General features: G+C 38.3%; 1 protein-coding gene across 3 annotated transcripts in view; it reads right to left on the bottom strand.

The window, feature by feature from the left end:
* Window positions 1–20,489, bottom strand: part of TBC1D4 (TBC1 domain family member 4) — a 216,783-nt gene that overhangs the window by 138,074 nt on the left and 58,220 nt on the right. The window contains exon 1 of one of the 3 annotated variants that reach the window (XM_072622294.1): window positions 12,228–12,472. The exons of the other annotated variants lie outside the window; for them this stretch is intronic. Coding sequence (XP_072478395.1) covers window positions 12,228–12,371 — 144 coding nt within the window. The 5' untranslated portion in view covers window positions 12,372–12,472. Of the gene's footprint in view, window positions 1–12,227; window positions 12,473–20,489 lie in introns of those variants that run through there. 3 annotated transcript variants of the gene reach the window in all.

Below are 20,489 nucleotides of genomic sequence, written 5' to 3'. Positions count from 1 at the left end.
TCTAAAATTTACATCTTTTATCCCTACATGTATCTTACATGAGAAGGTGAACAAGAGGAGAAACAGCCTCTAAGGTAACTAGGGCTTAGGTTAAAAAGAGACTCCTTGTATAAAACTTAGCATCATTTTGTATTTATGACCTAGGTAAAGAGTAACCAATGAAGACTGGAGGTCACAAGTATAAATACACTCCACAAATGACAGACTTACTAAAGAAAATAAATCATGACATGCCTGAACAACTGAAGTCTCAGTGCAGTCTGCATGAAAGTTATTTACACTCTCAAGAGAAAATAAGCACCTGTCTTTTTTTTCCACAGTGATGAAACTTAGAGGTTAAAAGTCAAGTCACTATACTGGAAACACACATTGTAGAGGAAAGGTCATAGTCCACATTCTAGACACAGGCAGACTGCTAAAGCAAAACAGAGATATCATAAAGATCACTATATTTTAGCTCCTATTTATTAATTCAAAGACCTACTTGTTAATTCAACAATGGATATTTACAAAGAAAAAAGACTTTTCTTAAAACTGCAGCTATGTAAAATATGAACGTCACTAAATCCTTTAAATTTTAGTAGGCATAAAGGGCACACAAATATAGTAGGTGAAGACACATCATTTATCTTGTTAAGAGTCATTTACTGGGTCTGGTCCAGCAGTGGTCCCAGGTTCCCCATCCCTGGTCTGGTCTATATATATCATATTAAAATCTTCCTTTTTCCTTATTTACACTGTTAGAACTCCTGAACAATTAATTCCTAAATTGCAAGAGGACTGCAGGTAACTATTTTGGATATCTGTGGATTTTTTTGTAGGGAAAATAATGAATAAATGAGTACTCACAGATTTATTCTTCTTTGGGGATGGGAATATCAGATTTCCAACTATACTATACAGTTTATCCTCACCTATTCCTAGGAAATATATAAAAAGAGAAAAGACTTCCAATTCACTCAACAGATCTCATTTGAAAAATAAAGTTATCTGGAGCACTAACAAAGCCAACAGAGTAGGAGGAAGCAGTATAATCCAATTCCACCCACCACTATTCCAACAAAGATCTAAGAAGAGCACAAGACAAAGCAGTGTTAGAAAATCTTAGGAGAAACAACAGTGGGCCCTTGTTTCAGTCCAAGATCATGAATTTGGACCACATGCAAGCAATAAGGGCAGCAACTGTGTAGTACTGTTAGGCCAGCAATCAACTCTCCTCCCTCCCCAGTTCAGCCTAGGACTGGGTTAAGCACTGCACTCAGTCCCCAGGAACTCTAGCTCAGTCCCCAAATGTTAAACTAACAAGCAGTTACTTTAACCAGAGAGCAGATTACAGTCAGAAGCCCAGGCTGAGACCAAGCCAGAATCAGAAGCACTGTCCCTCTCACCCAAAATGCTCAAAAAGTCACTAAACCATACATACCCTTTAACTCAATTAAACCTATCACCCAAAGAGGTCAAAGAAAAAAGAAAATAATCTATATGCACAAAAATATTTATAAAAGGTCTTCTTGTGGCAGTAAAAAACTGGAAACCAAAGGGATGTCCATTAACTGGGAAAAGGTATGGCATATGAGAGCAATGGGATTTTACTGCCTGGTAAGAAATGAAGACATGGTTTTAGAGAAACTTTGTAAAGATTTCTATGAACTGATGTAGAGCAAGACGAGTAGAACCAGTAGAACAATTTATAAAATAACATTATGAGAACTTTGAAAGACTTAAAAACTCTAATCAATGTAAAGATTAACCATGATCCCAGAAGACTAATGATGCAGAATGCATCCTCCCGACAAAGAGATGATGGACTAAATTTGCAGAATGAGACAGTTTTGAACATGATTAATTTAGGAATTTGTTTTGCTTGACTCTGCATATATATAACACAAGGATCTTATTTTTCTTTCTTTCCCAAGGTAGAAGATGATAAAGAAATAAACTTTTGTTGTTGTTAGTCAGTCAGTCATATCCAAATCTTCATAACCCCATGGACCATAGTACATCAGGCCCTTCTATCCTCTACCATCTCCCAGAGTCTGTCCAAGCTCATGTTCATTGATTCCATAACATTATCTATCCATCTCATCCTCTGCCATTCCCTTCTCCTTTTGCCTTCAATCTTTCTCAACATTAGGGTCTTTTCCAATGATTCCTGTAACTCTCATTATGTGGCCAAAGTATTTAAGCTTCCATCTCAATATCTGACCTTCCAGCAAATAGCCTGAATTAATTTCTTTAAGTACTGGCTAATCTGATCTCCTTGCTATCCAAGAAACTTTCAAAGTCTTCTCCAATTCACCACAATTCAAAAGTATTGATTCTATGGCATTCAGCATTCCTTTTAGTCCAACTCTCACAGCCATAACTAGAAAAATAATAGTTTTGACTACACAGACTTTTGTCCACAGACTTTTTTCTGCTTTTTAGTATTATGTCCAAATTTTTCATAACTTTCCTTCTAAGAAGCAAGGACCACGATCTCAGCCTCAATTAGTTTGTTTGTTTATTTTTTATGCTAAGCTTCAGCTTTCACTCCTCAAGAGGCTTCTTAATTCTTCTTCACCTTCTGCCAACAGAATGGTATCATCTGCATGTCTGAGATTGTCAATATTACTCCCAGCAACTTTAAATGCTAGCTTTTGATTCATCCAGCCTGGCATTTCACATGATGTACTCTGCACATAAATTAAATAAGGTAACAACATACAGCTTTGTCATACTCCTTTTCCAATTTAAAACCAATTAGTTGCTCCATATTTGGTTCTAACTGTTGCTTCTTGGCCAGCACACAGTTTCTCCAGGAGACAAGTAAGATGATCTGGTACTCCCATCTCTCTGGGGACTTGCCGCATTTTATTGTGACCCACATGTCAATGGCTTTAATACAGTCAGTAAAGCAGAACAAGACGCTTTTCTGAAACTCCTTTACTTTCTTCATAATCAAGCAAATGTTGGCAATTTGGTCTCTACTTCCTCTGCCTCTTCAAAAACCATCCTGCACTTCTTTTAATTCTCAGTTCACACACTGCTGAAACCCAGGTTACAAAACCTTAAGTATAACCTTTCTGGCATGTGAGATGTGAGCAAATGTTTGGAAAGTTGAACATTTGGCATTACTCTTCTTTATGACTGGGATGTAAACTGACCTTTTCCAACACAGCAAACACTGATGAGTTTTCCAAATTTGCTAGCATACTGACTGCAACACTTTAACAGCATCATCTTTTAAGATTTTAAATACCTCAGCTGGGATTCTATCACCTCCACTAGGCTTACTGTTAGCAATGCTTCCTAAGGTTCACTTGTCTTTTATTCTCCAGAATGTCTGGCTCTAGGTCAGAAAGGAAGGGGGGGAGGGGGGGAAGGAAGGAAGGAAGGACGGAATATTGTTGGTACTGTGTACAATGTTCTCCTGGGTCTGCTCATTTCACTTTGCATGAGTTTATGTAAGTCTTTCCAGGTTTTTCTGAAATCATCCCACTTGTCATGTCTTATATCACAGTAATATTCCATCACAATCATATACCACAATTTGTTCAGCCATGCGCTACATGATGGCATCCACTCAATTTCCAATTCTTAACCACCACAAAAAAAAAGTTGCTATAAATATTTTCGTAAAGTAGGTCTTTTTTTCCTTTTTTTGATCTCTTTTGAGATATAGACCTAGTAGTGGTCTTGGTGGATCAAGATGTATCAAGGGTATGCAGTTTAATAGCTCTTTGGGCACAGTTCCAAATTACTCTCCAAAATGATTAGACTGGTTCACAACTGCAGTAATAGTGCATTAGTGTCTCAAATTTCCAACATTTGTCATTTTCCTTTCCTGTCATATTAGCCAATCTGATTGGTACCTCAGAGCTGTTTTAATCTGCATTTCTCTAATCAATACTCTTTTGCTTCCTCATTACCTAGTCTAATTCCTTCCATTTCTTTTTCTTCATTGCAATAGCTAGCATTTACAATTTAATACCAAATAACAGTGAAGATAATGGGCATCCTTACTTCACCCCCATCTGACTGAGAAGGTGGTTCCAGCTTATCCTCACTATAGATAATGCTTGCTGATGATTTTAGATAGATATTCATCATTTTAAGGAAAGTTTCATTTATCCCTGTGCTTTCTAGCCTTTTTTAAATAGGACTGAGTGGTATATTTTGTCAAAAGCTTTTTCTGTATCTATTGAAATAATCATATGATTTTTGGTTTTCTGTTATTGAAAAGTCAATTATGCTGATACTTATCCTATACTAAACCAGCTTTGTAGTCCTGGTATAAATCCCACCTGGTCACAGTGTCTGATCTCTATGAAATATTGCTGTAATCTCCTTGCTAGTGTTTTATCTAAATTTTTTGCATGAATACTCATTAGGGAAATTGGTGTATACCTTTCATTCTCTGTTTTGCTCTTCCTAATTTAGGTACCAGCACCATATTTATGTTGTAAAAGGAATTTGGTAGCACTTCTTTGCCCATTTTTCCAAATAGTTTATGTAATATTGGAATTAATAGCTCTTTAAATGTTTAGTGGAATTCATTTGTGAATCCATCTGGTCTTGAGGACTTGTTCTTAAGGAGCTCATTTATGGCTTCTTCAATTTCTTTTCCTAAGATAGGGTTATTTAAGCATTCTATTTCCTCTTCTGTTAATCTGGGCAATTTATATTTTTGTAAATATTGATCCATTTCACTTCAATCTTTAGACTTATTGGCATATCTGTGGACAAAATAGCTTCTAATAATTACTTTAATTTCATCGTTACTAGTAGTGAATTTACCCTTTCGATACTGACAATGTGATTTTCCTTTTTTAAATCAAACTAATAAATGGTTTATCTATTTTATTGTATTTTTCTCATAAAACCAGCTCCTAGTTTTATTTTATTAGTTCGGTGGTCTTCTTACTTTCAATTTCATTAATCATATCACATTTATAAGCAAATCTTCTTAAAATAGCAGTTATAATACAGATTGTTTTAAATACCTACTACCTTCTAAGAATACTCACTAGTGCTAGGTATACAAAGACAAAAATAAAACAATCTCAATCTTTAAGAACTCAGGGGATACAAGATACATAAAGTCAAAGTAAGCTAATAAATGGAGTGTAATCTGTAAAATTTTTACAAAGGTAAGAGAACACTTGAGGTCAACTTTAGAGAAAGTATGTGGAATGGTTTATGCAGTGGCAGAAATAGAATGTCAAATTCCAGGAGTAACTAGAAGCCTCAATTGGCAAGAATACAAAATTCATAAAGGAGAGTAACATGAAATATGGCTCTGAAGACAGGGTGAAGTAAAACCACAGATAGCCTTAAATGCCTAAGCAATTTTCCCTACAGGCAATATGGAGCCACTCCAGTCTTGAATCATGGAGTGATTATGGTCAGACCAATGCCATAGATTTATTAACTTGGCAGCTTTGTAAAGGATGCACTGTTAAGGGGAAAGGCTAAAGGGGAGGAGATGAATTAGGAGGCTATTATAAGAGTACAATTAAGAAGTAAAGAGTTCCTAGACTAAAATAGTAGCTCTAAGAATAGGGAAGAAAAAAGGATGCTAGAGGAGTAGTAGAGGTAGAATTAACAGACCTTGGAAACTGATCAGAAATGGGCAGTGCTGAAGAAAGAGTCAAGGATATGGAAATGTGATATTGAATGGTTGCAGGCATGGGGAACCTGTGGCCTCGAGGCCACATATAGCCTTCTAGGTACTTGGGTGCATGCAGCCTTTTGACAGAGTCTAAGTTTTATAGAACAAATCCTCTTATTAAGGGGATTTGTTCTGTGAAGTTTGGATTCAGTGAAAAGGCCGCACTCAAGGGCTTAGAGGGTCACATGTGGCATCAAGGCTGTAGATTCTCCACCCCTGGCGGGGACAGACTGTGTTCCATTTCAGACAAACTGAGTTTGGAAGACCCAGGCAGAGATATCCAGTAGACAGCTGGCAATACCAGCTTAGAGTTCAGAAAAAATACTATGACAACATATACAAATTTGTGTATCTTTTTCACAGAAATGACAAATGAAGTCATGAGAGCAAATAAAACAGCCAAGTGATTAAGTACAGGAGAGAAAAAGGAGTAAAGGGCAAACCCTTGAGGATTACCTATTCTTAGGGTGGTAGGAAGTAGTGCAGCCCTGGGAGAACAGTCATTTGGATATGTAAGTTTTTTTGTCAGGTGTTGAAGATTGCCTATAATAGTGTCACAATTCCAACAAAGTTAGAAATCTTTTTTTCAAGTGTACAACACACATAACCTCTGTGAGCTTTAACAGTTTCATCTGTAAAATATAAAATAAGAATCAGCAGAACCCTGTCGAGTTCACAGGTCTGTCCTGAGACACAAATAAGATGATTTTATTTCCAAAACCACAAAGGGCTATACAAATACATGGTACTGACATTACTACGGTCAAATACATAAAAGTATAGAAAGATACTAATTTCCAATAAGTTTTAATATGACCTTTAGTTAAATAACCCCTTTACAATGATCCCACTTTATGTTCCCTTAGGTAATTGCTTAAGAAAGCTCTGCCGAAGTTTAACGTGCCCTTCAAGTTCTGTTGCAATGTGACATTTTTAAGCAATTATCTGGCCTATGTACAGATCTGCTGTCTTCCTATTCCATTCCTGGAAAAACAAAAGACTGAAGTGTTACACAATATCTCCAAAGCCAATTTCTTGGGTAGCTGCCTAAAAATGCACGCAGCCAGTTAAGAGGACAGATTTTACTGATTTTTTCAATGTTAACTGTTAAATGTTAAGCCTTCCACTATAAGCTTCAGGAGAAGAAACTAAGGTAACAGAAGCTGGAGAGAACTCTTAGCTCTGATTAGTAATACCCCAAAACTACAAGTTAAAGGGAAAATCTGTTGAAGTTAAATACTAGAGGAAAACGCACAGCATTTTAAAATGTTTATTCCTTTAAAAAGCAACTGTAACCAAAGACAGATCCTCATAGGAGTAAAGGAAGTTACTTTTTCCAAAGTTCGGTAGTCATAAATTCCCACCTTTTCACCTTACTAGTGTCTATCTTCCACTCATCATCTCCTCTGCATAATGCCATTAGATTCTGGGGCGTATATACTTGAGGTCAGCAAAATCCTTCTGATGGGGAAGCTCCTGTGTTTGTCCTTTGCTGCCGAAGAGGACCTGCCATCAGACAAATGATGACATGACTTGCACTTGACTTTGTTTTGAGTGAGGGAGAGCTGTGCAGGTCACCAGCCTCACTTCTCCTCCAGAGCCATCTGAATCCAGTGATCAGGTATTCATCAGGATGACTGGAGATGGCTCAGGATGAGGCAGTTGGAATTAAGTGACTTGCCCCAGGTCACACAGCTAGTGAATGTCAAGTGTCTGAGGTGAGATTTGAACTCAGGTCCTCCTGACTCCTGCACTGGTGCTCTATCCACTGCACCAAAAGGAAAAATGAGGGAATAAATAAATGCAGCTATGTTGCTACCACTCCTATTATTGAACATTCAAGGCAAGTGGTCATCCATCCCCTAATTTAAAAACTTCTATGGGGAGAACTCACCACTACAACTTTTGAGGTAACCTATTTTTGGATAGCTCTAATTGCCAGAAAAGTTTCTTACATGAAATAGAAATCTGCTTCTCTATAAAATCCATCCATTACTTAGCTCTTAACTTTTAATGCAGAACTAGACCAAACACTCAGTCTCCTTTCACGAATGAAACTGTGAAGTGCATTTTAAAGGTAGAAAATGGGATTAGGAGATATAGATGTAACTTCAGGCAGAAAAAAGCTGGGTTTGAGTTCTGTCTCTGACACCAAATGGCAGTGGTTTAAATACGGTGAAAATCACTTAACCGCTTGACTAAGACTGTAAACTACAGATCTATATTGGAAGAGAGGATTTTCTTATAGGGATCCCTATACCCATGACAGTACAGGTTCAGACTAAAAAAAAGGTATCAAGTATGTGGTTTAATTCTAGTATAAAAATTCTATCCACCTCATAAAGATACAGTAAAAACAACTTTAGGACTTTTAAAGAACTTCAGTATATAGCTTCCTGGCTGCAGAAAAATATAGTGTGCTAAGAAATAGACTAGGAAAATCTCTAAAGGAAAGTATAAATGACGCTGAAGAGAAGGAACTGTCTATATGACAGAAGCTGAATGAAAATAAAGAGTCTACTTTCCAGAGTCAAGTCCAGAAGCTATATTCAAATGTCAATCAGTGGATGAACAAATATTTATTTACTAATCACTTAACAAGTGCCTGGCATACTAAATGGTAGGGATACAAAGAAAAGTAAAACCAGTGCCCTCAAAGAAATCACATTTTAATGGAGGAGACAGACATAAAAATTACTAGGTACATATAAGATACCATATTTCACAGATTTTATGCCAATTTTTTTTTGCAAAAAAGTAGGTTGCAAGCATTATGTGAAGCTTTCTTTAAAATTGTGCCAATATTACTTAAAAATCATTTATTACTGAACTATCTTTGGTGCAAGATTAGGATGGCCAGAATTCTCATGAATATACATTAAAATAGAGCACTGACAATGCATGTGTGCTGAGAATTCTAGGCTAGCAGCTCGTGCTGCATAAGAGATAAATGCACACCCATATGCCACTGGTGAATGCACTAATGCTCTGCTTACTTTTTAAGCAGCAGCATGACAAACAGAATTATACCATGCAAACATTACATGTGAAAACTCATAATCCAATTTTTGGACTGAAGAAAAAAACAGGGTATAACAATTATGCAGTGAAATACGGTATGTACAAAAAAGACTGAAGGTAATCTCAAAGGGGAAGGGTACTAGTAGCACAACTCGTATTTCACTTTATGATTTGTGAAGTTCCATTTGACAAATACCTTTCCATCAGCTTAGGATTCTTTCACCATTGAATTAGAAAATGCAATCCCCATTCAACATTTCTGAAAGCATCATATCTGAAAAAATGGAAGCTTATGTATACCAAATAATAATCATGATGATGATAATGAGAAATGGTTTGCTAAAATTCAAACATATCTTGATTTTTAAAAAAATTCATTCATTTACCAAACACTTAATACATAACTACTCTATTCAGAACACTACTAGAGGCTGAAAAACACACCAAGTTTAGATAGGACACAGCCTCTCCCTTCAAGAAGCTTGCAGTTCAGATAGGGATGGAAAGAGAATAAGCCTTCATTTGACACCTACTGCATATCGAGCATTGTGCTAAGCACTTCACAAATATTATCTCATTTAATCTTAACAATAACACTTGAAGGTAGGTGCTCTTATTATCCCCATTCTACAGTTAAGAACACTGAGGCAAACAGACGGTTAAGTGAGTGGCTCAGGGTCACACAGCTACCACACAGCTACAAAGTGCCTAAGGCTGGATTTGTACTCACATCCTCTTGACCCCAGGCCTGGCACTCCATCTACTGCACCACCTAACTGTTCCTATAAATAACTATAATAAATAAAATTACATTATAAATCTATTAGAGAAATGTGAAACAAAAGGCCATTATTTAAGGGAAAGGAGTGAAATATGAAGGAACGGAGAGGGAATAAAAGGCTAGTTTATTTCATGTTTACCACTACCATTACTATAAAATCAAGATTGCTATATTCATTTTATCCATTCAATTAGGGTCACATGTAACTTAATCAGATCAACCTGTATGTTGATCACAACTGATGCCTCTTCTAGTAAAAGTGCTAACTTTAAAAAATTAAATATCAGTCCCAAATTAATAGACCTTAAGACATTTCTTTACATATAGATGTGAAGTTAAGTAGACTACTGAAATGTCTATTCATATAACTTAGGTTAAGCAAGTGGTCTTTGCTTTGATTTTTGTTTTTTTGGAAGGGGGTAGGGAGGATTGCTGTTAAGTGCTAGTTTTCTTTATCCTGGGTTTGCTTTACTGAAAATGAATTTTAAGTAATTAAGGCAAATTTGCTGAAGCATTCCCTTCAGGCAGGCCAGGCCCACTAATCCAAACAATTTAGGACCTCATATTAAGACACTGCGTCATTGTTAGTCTTGAAATAGCAACCATATACTTTCAGTTGGATACCATAAACACTAGTCAAAAGTCAAAAGAAAGTAGATGTGGTTTCAATTCAATACCCATAAGTAATTTTTTTCTTTTCTGCTTAGTGCAGCTTTTTGATTCTTTTCAAGAAGTACTTTAATAAATTATTAAGTAACTTCACTACACAAATGGTATAATGGTCATATTAGAGCCTTACAGACCAATGTTTTTCCCAATCTTCCCAGCACTAAAAAAACAATACACCACTGTTTCTTTCTAACAAGGGAGAGTTTGTTAAAGCCAGCGTCTTCTAAGCAGAAATTTTAATTTAGTGTTGAAAACAAAACTGCACTTAAAATTGAATGAAAAAAGCAATAGACTAATAATTTTTAAAACAACACAAATGGAAAGAAAACACAATAAATGTCACCGAGACGCAACCAAAACAGTGGGAAAGATGCCAACTGATCAATTCTAAACCTTTTAATTATTCTAGTATTTCTAGGTATTTAGGAATGCGGAAAGAAGTCCTTCCTATAAAATGTGGAACAAAAACTGCCATCGCATACTAACTCCATTATTAAGATTCAAAGTTTAGGTACACTATTAATTTCCCTTTAAGCACAATGTTAATAAACATCCTCAAGACCTAAACCCCAAAGACCTAACTAGAATTATCAAATGGCTTTTTTTTCTTTTTAATGCTTATTATTCAGTTTTTTAGAACCCACCAACAACAAAAATACAAATACAATAAATAAGAAAGAAAACCACAGATCACCAAACTACTTGTAATTTGCCAAATGGAAAATATACATATGCAAGCTTCAACAAAATAGTAACGTCACGTCTTTTTCAGCTGTGTATCTGATGTTGCTGTTTCTAGGTAACTAGTCAGTCACAGTCTATATGCCTGCTCTCATTCTGTTCTCTTCCCTTTGTCAACAATCAGTCAATATTTAAGTCCTTACTATGCACAGGCACTGTGCTAAATGCTAGAAATACATAGAAAAGTAAGAGGAAAATCACTGCTTCTACACAATTTTCCAATTTCTTTGTATTCTTTTACATCAGTTATTTTATATCTGAGTAAAAATACTTTTTCTCTTGGTTTGTCAAAAGAATTACTTTAATTAGACAAATGGTTTATAAGTTCAAAACCTTTGGAATTCTACATTCTAAAGTACATTAATTGTTTACTTGGTTCAAAGACTGTTTATGGTCACAAATTAAGGGGCCATTTTTCTTTTTGCAAAGAAAATAACAAATTCCTCTAAAATGAAATTAAAAGTAGCAGTTTCTATTAATTTTAACTTCCATGGGAAATACTCATACAACTTTTAAAATTATGTAGAACAAAGAAGCAGGACCAAATTTTTTTTTTAATTTCATTACTTGCTAAAATTCTTCTTTCCTATGCTCCACTGTTTAATTTGCCACTTCAATTTCCAAAGATATCAAATTACTTTTCTCATTTTGTATATCAATACCCAATTTCAACACAGCTTCAACATTCTAGCCAGGTGACACGTTTTTACATTCTGCTATCCAATGTTTAGCTATGCCCTTGAGCTTTGCAAAATTGATAATGATGCCAACCATGACTTTTATCATCATTAAAAACTTTAAACAAAACAGAGCTAGCACAGACTTCAAGAGAACTCCAACAGATACCCCCTTCCAAGTCAATCAATCCATTTATGCCTATTCTTTGACTGGCTATTCAACTAGTTCTGAATCTACCCTACTCCACAATCTTCTAGCCTACATCACTTCATCTTATCTGGAGGAATAGCATGAGAGGCTGTCAAATCATTTTTGAAATCATTTGATTTTTGGATCAAAAAAACCATAGGACTTTTTCAATATTTATCTTGCTCTCTAGTTCTAGAATATCTCTACAACATTCCCCTGTTCTCATCTAATACTTGGGGGAGGGGAGGAAGGGAAGGAGCTATGACCTGTTCTTAATGAAAAACAACTGGTTCCTATTTCCCTTTCCAGACATTCACTATCCATCTCTTTAACAATACATTCTAGAATTTTTACCATGAATTAAAGTAATTAACTGGCCTATAGCTCAAAGATTGTACTTTTTCTTTCCCTTTTTTGAAAAATCAGTACATATCACGTTCCACGCAGCACTTTGCCTGTTTCTCTGTGTTTCAAAGGTTGCTGACAATGACTCACAATTGCATCCTTTGGTTGTTTCAGTGCCTTGGGATATAGCTCATGAGGGTCTGATGACTTGAACTCATCAAAGGCATCTAGGTACTTTCTCACTATCTCCCTAGATATCTTGGGCTTCAACTCCCTGTGAGCCATGTTTGTCATTTCCTTTCCAATTCAAAGATCATGCTACCTGGCAGAGAAAAGAGAAGCAAAATAAGATTTGAGTAGTTTCACTCTGTCTCCGTGGCCCCAGGCACCATAAACCTCTGTATCCGCAATGCGGGGCAAATCTTCATCTCCTCTATTCCTTATATATAGGGTTGCTGTGTGAAATATGAAGTTATATGCATCAAAATCTTTGTCAAATTGCAAATGCTACACGACTATCTAGGATTAAAGAATTATTACTGTCACTTTGTGGAAACCTATTAAATGCTGACAGTAACAGCTATTTGGAAGCAGTCTTGACACGGTGAAATGTAAAAGTTTAATGTTTCCCTCCCAGCCTGATGTCTTTGTTTTCTTGACCTCATTAAAGGGGCCATGCCCTGGCTACTTCTTAAACAGGTCTATTGGATGAATGAATGGGCGTCGCCTTACCCTAAGTGAGTACCTGCAAAGACCTTGGCCTAAAGGGCCCAAGGTCTCCCAGTGCATCCAGGGCCATCTCCAGTCATCCTGATGAATATCTGGCCACTGGATTCAGATGGCTCAGGAGGAGAAGTGAGGCTGGTGACCTGCACTGCCCTCCCTCACTCAACACAAAGTCAAGGGCAAGTCATGTCGTCACTTCTCTGATGGCATGGTCTTCTTTGGCAGTGAAGGCCAGGCACAAGTCAAGATACTACATTCACAACCTTCTGGTGAGTAAATGAACAAACCTACTGTCGGTAGCGGAGGGGGAGCTATGTAGATGTGCAGATACAGCCTCTCCTCCCCTCCCCCACCTCCGAAACAAATGAACAAAGCGTACTTTGGGTGGTTTTAAATAGACGCAAATATCTGTATATTCACATGTAGGTGCGTGTTTGTGCGTATATACGCGCACATATTTAAATAGGTATAAATGTAAGTAAACATAATAAACAGATATAAATTATATATAAATATATTATAAACTTAAATAGAGATAAACAAGGAATGATCAAAGAACAAGTTAACAGACCCACTTTATGACGAGCGTACAACCCCCACCTCCAACAAACTCAGAAGACTTACTTTTGGATGAATTTAAATATAGGTCTAGACGCACGCACACACATGTGGGTGATTTTAGACAGATGGGGACGTGGATATTGATAAAGAATAGACACACCCTGAGGAACAAATGATCACTTCCTTTTTTTGGAAACTATTTCACACACACACATATGTACCACACACGTGCCAACACACACACACCACGCATGCGTGCCCCGTTCAGACCCACCCCAGCACTAGTGCGCAGCCGCCCTAGCCACGTGTCCGTGTCTCCGGCCGCAGGCGCGCACACCCACGTGCAGCGGTGCCCATAAGGTAGATAAGGGCTTTAAAGCGCACACTTTAAGGCCTAAGGCCTTTGAGGCCCCGGTTCCGCCCTGGGGGCTTCCCCGGCAGGGCTGGCCCCGCTCCGGGCTGTGCCGCAGGTTCTCACCGGGGCCTCCCGAGGCTCCGGGTCCATCGAGGGCAGCCGCGAGCGGAGACGCGGCCCCCCGGGGGTCTCTGCGCCCGCTGGGCTCCCGCGCCAGAGGCCACTCCCGAAAGAAAACGGCTGCGGGAGACAAAGGGGGCGGGCTTCTCCCAAGGCCCGGGGGCAGAGCCGATGGGAGGAGTCGCTGGCTGCCCCGCGGGGAGCTGCGGGCTCAGAACGGCGCCCCCTCGAGGGCGGAGGCCCGGAGCGCTTGGTCTTTCAAAGGGAAGGGAAAGGAAGGAAAAGGAGGGTGAGGGAAGAAGAAAGACGGAAAGAAGGAAGAGAAAACAGATGGGAGCAAGGAGGGGAGGGGAGAGGACGGACAAAGGGAGGAAAGAGAAGGTGGAGAGAGGGAAGGAAACAAACAGAAGCATTTGAACCCCCGCCGTGTGCCAGGCACACAAGCATCTTTCACTGGACCCCCGAAGAGGGCGGGCGCCGTTGGCATCCCCACTTTACAGCTGGAGAAATCAAGGCACGGAGAAGTCGGTGACTCGTCCACGGCCACAGCTCAGTGAGGTTCGGGCCCACGCTCCAAGCCAGGCCAGGTCATGTTCGCTGGCCCATCTAGCGGGGAGGGTGGGAGCTCCAGCCTTGTCCTGGAGGGACAGGCTGCCTGGTGAAAGCAGGAAAATGGCCTGAGATCGTGGGGAAGCCTGGAGGTCGCGAGGCAGGGCGGGCCGATGGAGCCGGGTCGGCAGGCCTGAGGAGCCCCGGCGCTGCTGGCAGGGCCTCGATGGCTCCGGGAGCCAGCGGAGGCCTCGCTGTGCTGGAGCACGTGCCCTGGCTGTGAGGCCTAGGAGGGCCGCCCCTCCCGGCGATGGCTGTGTGTGACAGAGAGAGAGAGAAAGTGAGAGAGAGAGAGAGAGAGAGAGAGAGAGAGAGAGAGAGAGAGAGAGAGAGAGAGAGAGAGAGAGAGAGAGAGAGAGAGAGAGAGACACACGCTGTGGCTTAGGACAAAAATGCCCGTCGTGCCTTCTCTCACTAGCTGTTTCATTAAACATTTGGCTTTGGATGGAATACGTCTTCTTACTAATTAGTAAAATCAGGTGTCCTCGAGGGTTCAGGAGCCCCGGTTCGGAGAAGACTTTTACCCAAGGAAGAGCCTAGAACACAGGGCACCTTCCCGGAGGCCCACAGATGAGGGAGTCCTGGACAACATATTCACTAAAGGCTGTGAAGACAAGACCAGGATCATGCGCTTCATTCTGCCACAGCTCATCGGTACAGTAAGGGAGTTTAGCTAGACTACCTCTGAGAGCCTTCCACAATCTGAATCTCTCTATTATAAACATATAAGTGGGACTAAAGACAAGCCTTTTACATATGGCACAAATAAAAGCTATTCTCTGTTTTACTGTTTTCACTTCAAGAGCTTCTTGGTCTTTTCCAGAAAGGATATGTTTCTTAAATCTATTGGATGCCTTTCTACAAAAGGGAACCATGTGAAGTCTTTTCTTCCCAAGTCCAGATTCTGTTTTGCCTTGGCCCATCTTGCTTCAGGGTACACATTGTCTTCTTAGTCATCTTGTTACAATGAAAAATCAGTTCTAAATTGATTATCTGCTAAGAAACCAGGCTGATCCCAAAGTAAATAACCAAAAATGTTTTATGTTATTTAGCCTAAGTGAAGGGATAGGGATCAGACCTGGGTTTCATCAGCACAGGGAACAACTAGAAAAGGAAATTCGAACAAAGCAGGTCAACACCTTCCAGAGTCATGGAGAGGCGTCCAGAGCGCTGGCAGGTTGTGACTTAGAGGGTATGGATGGAAGGTAGGCCTTGGACTCATCTTCCTGGCTTCAAGGCCAGATCTCTAGTCAACCATGATGACGATGACAACATTTAAAGTCTACAAGGCTCTTTGTAAATTTTATCTCATCCTAACAACCCAGGGAGGTGTGCACCATTATTTTCCTGATTTTACAGGTAAGGAAATTGACACAGACGGAAGATGAAGTGACTTACCCAGTGCTAGCAAGTGCAGATGTGATTTGAACTCAGGTCTTCTTCACTCCAGGTCCAGCTCTCTCTCCACTGCACCACCTAACTGCCATTATCCTATGCTACCTCATTAAGTGAAAATAATAAGGACAATTCACTGATTTCTGTTCAGGGAAGCACCATTCTCATAGTTCCCCCAGGTTAGTTATTCAGGAATCCTCACTTTCCCTCTTCCCGTATATCCAAATAGTTACAAATCTTGGCACTTTTACCTTCCCAAAATCTCTCATATTGCCTATCTATTCACAGAACTATTCACAAAACTCATGGTGGATGGAAGGCAGCTGCTCACGTTGTCACAGAACAGAAAGGCAAGGGATGGGATAACAGGTATTCCAAGGACATGGAAAGCCACTACTATACAGGGGAAGTGATCCATAAAATTGAATATACATATAGATATATATATGTAGTCTATATACTGAAAAACAGGTATAAATTACTATTGCTTATTAAAATAAAATTCTAATAAAATAGTTTTATTATTGTTACATTATTATTTTAAAATAATATTGTTATATTATTATTTTAAAATATTATTTTAAAATAGGATAAAATAAAAACCTATAATGTAAGTATTAATATAACAAAAAATAGATATCTATATAGAGCAGAGGGATAACAGTCCCCTTGTACCTTGATCTTTCCCAACCCCATCTAGGCTATTTTGCCAACTTATTTTAGGAGGGAAAATTACAAGCTGAAGCAAGTCTAGAAAAGAATGACTACCTGAACTTACTTATTGTTCCTCATCCACAAACGTCAGTTCCCATGTGGGATAGATTATCCCACATGCCTGAAGTGCATGCACTCCCTTTCTTCATCTCTGCCTCTCAGAATTCCTAGCTTCTGAATTTCAACTCTCAGGTTTGTGCCAGTCCCTCCATGAAGCCTGCTCCTGATTTCCTTTCCAAATACCAGTGTTCACTCTATTTAATTATCTTGTATATAGTTTATCTTTATTTATATAGGTAATATAGTCCTCTCTATTTCAATGCCCTAGAGGGCAAAGCCTATATCCATTTTTGTCTTCGTAGTCTCAAAGCTGAGTACAGTGCGTGGCTGACAGTAGGTATTTAGTAAATCCCAGTGAAGGATTGTCCAGCCACCTCTGTTGATAGAGACCTCTCTATATTCCAAGACAAAGAAAAAATTTCAAATTATTCAAAAATATTACAAACTACTCTAATATCCATAAGCAAAATCAGAGTTACAGAATAGTTTTGAAGAACATTAATAAAATGAATATCTCTTTAGATTAAGGTATTTGTAACCTATTTACTTAATAAGTGATTCAAAATACTTACATTTCTTTTGGTTTTTGTTCAATTTTTTGCTAAGGTAGTGATATTTAAGTATCTTTTTCCTCTTCTGTTAATCTTGGAAGTTTATATTTTTGTAAATATCAATTTCTTTTATATGTTTAGTTTTACTGGCATATAATTGGGTAAAATAATTCCTAATAATTGCTTTAATTTCAATAGTAATGCATTCACCCTTTTCATTTTTCATACTAATATGTTGGTTTTCTTTATACTTAATAATCAGATTAAACCAAAATGCTTAAGTTTCAACACAAGTAGTGAAATCAATGAACTGACCCGACCAGCATAATGTACTGGTTGATTTAAAGTTTCTTTTTTCCATTCCAAGTCTTAGAAGATTTAAGCAGAATAATTTCACCAAAGCCTTTTGCCAGTATAATACCAAACAAAAAAATACAGTGAGGCAGCTTGTTTCCAGATAAGTATCGATAGCCCATTAAAAGACGTCCCTTACTAAATCTGTAGAGAAATTAGGTACAGTTCATCATGAGTTTATTCTATAATCTATTATCTATCCCTACAGAGAGAAATACAGAAAATTCCCATTTTAAAATTAGAAAATATATTCCTTTTCTCATTGAGTACTGAGAGCTGCTAATTGTCTACTTTGGTAATGGCAAAGTTTTGTTTAGCATTTTAGTAAGTCCTGTTTTGTTTCTAAGTAAATGAAATAATATTCAGCAAAATGACAAATCAAATATTCTCTAAATGTTAAAGAACTCCCTCCCCCATCCCAACCTAATGTAAGAATATCCTCCATGCCTCCCTTAATGAAGAGATGGTATCTCAAGATCCAAGTGGTCTCCAGTGCACCCAAGTTCAGTCTGAGCTCTTGAGTGTACCCTGGGATTTAAATAAATACCCAGAAGCTCTGACTTAAGCCATTTTATAGTCTTTAAGTGAGTTCCTGCTGAGCGGAGTGAGATGTATATCATAGAACAGCTCTGTAGGAATCAACAACTTTTCTACTATCGAGGGCATCACCATCCTCCCTGTCACTCAAGATTCAAAACTATGTGTCGTCCTCAGCTTTACTCTCACCCCACATAGCCAACCTGTTGTTAAATCCTGTCATTTCTACCTTTGCAACATTTCTACTACTTGTCCCATTCTCTCCACTCATTCTACAGCTATCCCCTGGTGCAGACTCTATCACTTCATGCCTGGAATACAGCCATAGCTAGCTGGTTGGTCTCCCTGCCTCAGGTTTCTCCCCATTCCAATCCATTTTCCATTCAAGCTGCCAAAATGATCTTGGGTAGGGTCACCCCTTCCTAAATAAACTCCACTGACTCCCTAATGCTACTAGGATATCAAATACAAATTCTCTGTTGGGTTTTAAAGTCTTTTATGACATGACCCCCTCCTACCTTGCTAGACTTCTTATAATTTTACTATTGTTATCGTTTTAGTCACATTCAACTGTTCATGACCCCATTTGGGATTTTCTTAGCAAAGATTCTTCTTCAGTGAGTTCCCATTTTACAAATCAAGAACTGAGACAAACAGGGGTTAAATGACTTGCCTAGGGTCACGCAGCTAGTAAGTGTCTGAGGCCACATTTGAACTCCTATATTCCTAATTCCAGACCTAGTACTCTATGCACAGCATCACCTAGCGTCCAACTGGATTATTATGTTACTGAATTTATATTTGCCTGTGACAGAAATTCATTGAAAGTGTTGCAGTATATTAATTTTGTTAAATGACTTGTATAAAGTTGCATTACATGTATTTTTATTAATAAGATTTGTGTTGTGGTTTTCTTTGTATGCAGTTTTTATTCTCTGGGGAAAAGGTGTTACATAAGGGATTGTCCATTAAGGAAGGATGTAACTCAATGAATTAGTGCTCCAAATTAGCTTCTCGTTCTATGAGACTAGAACTCACTTAACATCACAGTCACAAATGGCATGCAGGTTAATTGTCTCAAAGGAACTCAGGGGTGTCTGAACTCACATGAAGAAGAAAATTTTTCATTCAGAGAATGTAAGGATCGAGGTCTACTAATAAGACAAGAGAAGCTTATCTTGACTGTTCGTGTTCAAACTCTAAATATTCTACATGCAAGGATTCAGTAAAGAGACAAGGAAAATTGGCACCTTTCATAAGCAGTCTTTTGCCTTAGAAAAGAACCAAAAAAATCAAGCATGAAACGTGGAGCAGAAACCATGAGCCTTTTCTTTTAAGACAGTTCTTTATATTATTACAAATAAAAAGAAAACTGACTTGCATGACTCAGAAAACAACTGATTCTTGGGGACTGGGTTAAAATTAAGATGACTAGACTCTGGTTTTACGTTTAAGATCTTTGCCTAAGCAAACACTTTGAGCACCTACAAATGCATGCAAATGCAGGTAGCCGGACAAAGACTCTTCTTCCCTAGAATCCTTAATAAAAGAATTTGTTCTGTGAAACTTGGACTCAGTCGAAAGGCTATACCCAAGGACCTAGAAGGCCACATGTGACCTCAAGGCCGCAGGTTCCACACTCCTGGTTACGCAACAACCAAAACGACACAAACTTAGTGGCAACAAAGCAACTGGGCAAGAGGATTTCTAAGCTTTCTTATACTATGAAGTCTGACCCTTTTTGGATATCTTTATGTTCCTGGAAGTTATAACTATGTACTGGATGATTTTATTAACTAATCAATCAACAAGTATTTACTGGACATATTGGACACTTCCTGTGTTTCCAACCCTGTACTGTGTGATTTGAGTGAAGGCTAAGGTGTGTAGGTTATGAAAAAAATATATGATCACTGCTCTCAAGGATTTTAGAGTTTGTTTAGTGAGACAGAGCTAATAAATAATAAATAGTTACAATGTGATAAAAAAGACAAACAAAATAATACAGAAAGCACTATATAGAATAATTGAATACTTTCATCATTTTCTTTATTTGCAAGCAAAGAGACAGGTAAGTAAAGATGCATTGTACATAAAATACTCAACACAGTTCTTAATGTATCGTTTCAATCATGTCTGACTCTTCATGATCCCATTTGGGGTTTTCTTGGCAAAGTCACCAGAGTGGTTTGTCATTTCCTTCTCTAGCTCATTTACAGATGAGGAGCTGGTGCAAACAGGTTTAAGTGACTTCCCCAGGGTCACACAACTAGTATGTGTCTACGGCTGAATTTGAACTCATGAAGATGAGTCTTCCTTATTCCAAACCCATTGCTCTATCCACTGCACCACCTATATGCCCCACTATATTATTTATACTTCCATAAACATATACCTTAAACTTTAATCACTATTCTACATAAATTAACT

Source organism: Notamacropus eugenii, chromosome 6, assembly GCF_028372415.1.
Source record: "Notamacropus eugenii isolate mMacEug1 chromosome 6, mMacEug1.pri_v2, whole genome shotgun sequence".
NCBI classification, from domain to species: domain Eukaryota; kingdom Metazoa; phylum Chordata; class Mammalia; order Diprotodontia; family Macropodidae; genus Notamacropus; species Notamacropus eugenii.
Note: the sequence above shows the minus strand (reverse complement) of the source record. Positions and strands in the feature narration are given on the sequence as shown.